The following is a 4,123-nucleotide window of genomic DNA, read 5'->3' as shown; positions in this document are numbered from 1 at the left end:
CCAGCTCAGAAACACAGGGTGTGCTCTGACCCCCAGAGACAGATGGGGGAAACTGAGGCCTGGAGGGCGGCCGTGGGCAGAGGGCCACGCCAGGAGCAGGGCCCCGGCCAGGCAGCTGGCTCTGAGCGTGGACGGGAAGGGGTGGTGGAGTGACGGGAGGGGTCTTAGCGAGAGCTCGGGGCTGCTTCAGGGGCCTTGGAGGGGATGGGAGGTGGCCAAGAGGGGCTCCGGCGACCCTCGAGGCCACAGGGCCCCGAGCCTGGAGCTCCCGAGCAGAGCTGGGCCCCTGACCCCGGCCTGTGGGGTGCTGAGAGCGGCTCAGACCCCCGGGGTGGGGGCGGGTGAGGATCCAGAGCAGACCCCAGCCCAGGGCCCCTCCCCCTGCCCGCCCTGGTTCAGAGCGCCTGCACATCTGGAAAGCTTGTCCCCCAGGCCGACTGGCGGCCGCACATCTGGAAATACCTGCTCCCCTCCGTGGGAATGGAGCTCGCTGCCCCGGGGGAGGAAGGGGCGGCGGCGGGGGCGCAGGGCCTCCCTGACGTCAGCGGGCTGCAGATGTGCTGATGGAGTAACCGCCCGGCGGCCGCAGCTGGTCTGGACGGGCCGGGGCCCTGGGGAGCCCAGCAACGAGATTCCTCCCGTCCCACCCGCGGCACCAGCACCCCCGCCGCCGCCGCCCTCCTGTCTCGTTCTCTTCCTCCTTCCCCCCCTACAGCCACGGGGGCATTTTGGGGGGCCACTGGGGGGGCGGGAGCGGAGGGAGTCGCTCGGACACAGGTTAGGGGGCTTGGACAGAGCCCCCCTCCTCCACGCTCTGACCCCCACTTGCCTGTCCTCCTCCTGACCCCCCTCCGGACTCTCGCCCCGAGGCAGGGCCTCACTGTCCGTGGTCTCCCCAGCCCCGCAGTGCTGCCGCCGCTGCTCTGGCTTCTGGGACCAGTCACCGAAACCCTCATCCTCGTCCAGTTCAGGGCCCTCCGAGGGCTTCGGGCTGAGGCTGAAAGAGTAGGCACGTTCTCAGGGCTGGGCCAGATGCGGGGCAGGGGGCTGAACCCCCACCCCCACCCTGTCCACAGCGCCTCCCTCTCTCACACCCTGGGCTCCGAGTGCGGGACACCCCATCTGCCCCAGAGGCAGCACCCCACGGCAGGGCCGAGGTCCCCCCATTGTCAGAGAATCCCTGAGGGCAGGACTGTGCCTCCCCCACAGACTGGAGCTACCTGAGGCCAAGACTGGGCCACACCCTATTAAGCCAGGGCTCCCCAAGAACAGGGCTACGTCTCCCGGCTCAGCCTGGGGCTCCCCAAATGCTGGGCTGTGTCTCTCCCCTGCTACCTACGGTCCCCGCGGGTGGGTGCCGAGTTTCCCTCTGCTCTCCCACCTGAGCCCTGCACCCTGTCCCCCACGGCGGGCCTGTGGTCCAGTGGTCCCTGCCTGCCCCCAGCCCCTGCCTGCTAGGCTAGGGACCTGGCCCGAGGGGCCTTGACCGCTACAGCACCCCACTCCACCCAGAGCTGCTGACTCCGAGAAAATGGAAAAAACAAGGGGCGGGGGGGGGGGGGAGCATTATTGGAAAAACAGCCCAGCCCAGCTACAGAGGCCTCCCGGGCCCCGAGAGGGAACAAGCCGGCCCTCGGCCCGCCAAGTTGGATGTGGCCTCAGTGAGTCACAGACGGCAAGGACTAGGGCAAGGGGCTCGGGGGCCAGGGCCCCACAGCTGCGCTCAGAGTCGGTCCAAGCAAGGGGGACCGTGCAGGGTGACCAGGGCCTGAGTCAGGACCCCGGGAGGCTGGCCGGTAGGGGCTGGCTCCACACATCTCCGGCCAGATGTCCGGCAGACTCCGCTGGCACCTGGGGCTGCGACGACCCACACCCTAAGGGCACCCCTACCCCCCAGCCCAGGTTCCAGGGCTGGGCCCCTCCCTCCTCGTCTCAGCTTCTCTGGGGCCTCCAGCCTGGGGCCTGACCCCCGGGGGAGCCCTCTGCCCAGGGGCGCAGGACAAGTGAGCTGGCAGTGTCGGCTTACGGCTTCTGCTCTAGCTGCTCCAGGGACTGGCCTCCTTCGCCCTCATCCTGGGCCCGAAGCTGCCAGGCCCTCTCCTGCTGGCGCTGCCCCCGGGCAGCCCCTTCCTCTCCTTCCACACTCCACTGAGTGGCGAGCCTGGGGGACACGGAGAAAGAGTCAACACCGGGGCCCGTGCCCCACTTCCCCCGTCCGAGCAGGCCCCAGCAAGGCCTCTCTAGGCCTCAGTTTCCCCATCTTTAGAGCAGAGACCTGGAGGGGTGGTCGGGAAGGGGTGCTCGGGTTGGGGGGGGGGTCCCAGGGCTCTGTTGGTCTCTGGGCATCCACGTGCCTTCTGGTGATGTGGGGGCCCCAGTGTCAGACAGGCGTAGGGAAACCCCAAGGATGGGACCAGACCCTCCATCCCCTTCCGGCTGGCTGGATCCCTGGACCTCATGGGAGCCAGAACACTGACTAGTATAGCTTTGGCCCCAGGCAGGGCCCGGAGGGTTCGGGAAGAGCCGGCTGAGGTGCGGAGAGCTGGCTGTGGCCGCCCGACAGCTGGGGTCACTCGTTCGTCCTACCTGAGTCAAGTGACTGTAGCCTCAGCCACTTGGGCGCTGGTGGCCTGGGCTGAGGTCAGGCCATAGGCGGCCCAGCTAGGCAGCCAGGCCCCTAACGCGACCATCCCAGCAGGGGCTATCCTTCCTGCCCCACAGGAGCACAGTGCTGTGGGAGACGGCGGCCCTGCTGGGGAACCCGAAAAGGGCTTTGCCTTCAGCCGGCACCTGACCTCTCAGCTCACCCAACACCACCCCCGCCCCCGGCCCCCGTGCGGAGTCTCTCCGGGCTGTGCCGTCGATGGGGAAACGGAGGCCCACGCAGAGCCGGGCGCAGGGGACCTCACTCCCACACTTCCTGCGGCTCCTCCCTCGGGTCTACACAAGGTCGGCCTGAGACCGGGGGTCCGGGGCCAGACCACCCTGGCCCAGCAGATCTCAGGCTGTTGGCATCCAGTAGGCACCACAGGCCTCAGCCAGCTGGCACGGCCTGCCCGCCCCAGCTCCCCACAGAGCCCAGGAGAGGGGTCCTGGGTCTCCGTTCTACAGCGCTCACTGCCCCGAGCTGGGGTCTCAGCCCCTTCCTGCCGTGTCCCCCGCCTGACCCCGCAGCCCGCTCCTTCAGGGCCCCCGTCCCCTGGCCAGGGTGGGCCGGCTCTGTGGTCTCGGCAGCCGTGCCAGCACATGATCTAATCTCTCCTAGGTCTCCTCGGAGCCTCCCAGACAAAAGCCAGGCCCCTCCATAGCCCCAGCTCGAGGCCCGCTCCCCCCGCGGCAGCCACACGGGACCCCAGCCACGCAAACCGAACCGCCTGCTCAGCCCTCGGCACCCCCAGTCCGCCCCCCACCCCGTGCCGCTTCTCAGAAGCGACTTTGACTCCCACCCCCTCCCCACCCGGGCCCCAGGGAGCCACTTAATCCCCCACACCTGGCTCCCATCAGCGTCCTGCTCCAGGCCCTCGGCTGGGGGCTGGGGGCCACGTCCTGTCTGGGGAGGAAGAGCCTGGGGTGATCCCGGGGATGTTGGAGACCTAGGGTCCAGGGCTCCTCCCCACATGAGAACCAACAGCCCCTCCAGGTGGAGGGCAGAAGCCTAGCAGGGCAGTGGGGGGAAAGAAGGTGTCCACAGCCCTCTCCTGGGGCAGCCTGGGGGCGCCGCAGGGGATTCCTCCAAGGGGTGAGACCGGCACTGCATCCCTTTCACTGCCATGTCCAAGCTGCACACGCCTATGGGTGTGTTGGGCGTTTGGGGGTTTTTTTGGCCAATGTGTGGTGCTGGGGGTGTGTGCACGGGCCCCGGTGGGATGTGTGGGTGGGCCAGGTGGGGCCTCTCTCAGGACGATAGCTCCTGCCCCCCAGGCCCCTCCCCCAAGCCTCGGGGATCCTTCATTGGCACAGCTGAGTGCAGAGGCCACACGGCCTGGTCAGCCCACCGGTAGGGCAATGTGTCCCGGCCAGCAAAGCCCCACGCAGGCCTGCACTCAACCGCGCAATGCACAGCGGGCCTCCCTGGCGCGCACACACACACGCACGCACGCACGCACGCACACACGTGGCAGGA

General features: G+C 68.8%; 1 protein-coding gene across 1 annotated transcript in view; it reads right to left on the bottom strand.

Moving 5' to 3' along the window:
- Positions 1–4,123, bottom strand: part of LSP1 (lymphocyte specific protein 1) — a 9,632-nt gene that overhangs the window by 3,597 nt on the left and 1,912 nt on the right. The window contains exons 2-5 of the mRNA XM_007466004.1: positions 3,491–3,550; positions 2,720–2,940; positions 2,027–2,161; positions 830–997 (exon numbers count right to left, since the gene is read on the bottom strand). Of these exons, the coding sequence (XP_007466066.1) occupies positions 830–997; positions 2,027–2,161; positions 2,720–2,940; positions 3,491–3,550 (584 nt within the window). The remainder of the gene's footprint in view (positions 1–829; positions 998–2,026; positions 2,162–2,719; positions 2,941–3,490; positions 3,551–4,123) is intronic.

The sequence above is a fragment of the Lipotes vexillifer genome, unplaced genomic scaffold (assembly GCF_000442215.2).
Source record: "Lipotes vexillifer unplaced genomic scaffold, Lipotes_vexillifer_v1.1 scaffold1094, whole genome shotgun sequence".
Taxonomy (NCBI): domain Eukaryota; kingdom Metazoa; phylum Chordata; class Mammalia; order Artiodactyla; family Lipotidae; genus Lipotes; species Lipotes vexillifer.
This window is presented reverse-complemented; position numbering and strand designations above follow the sequence as displayed.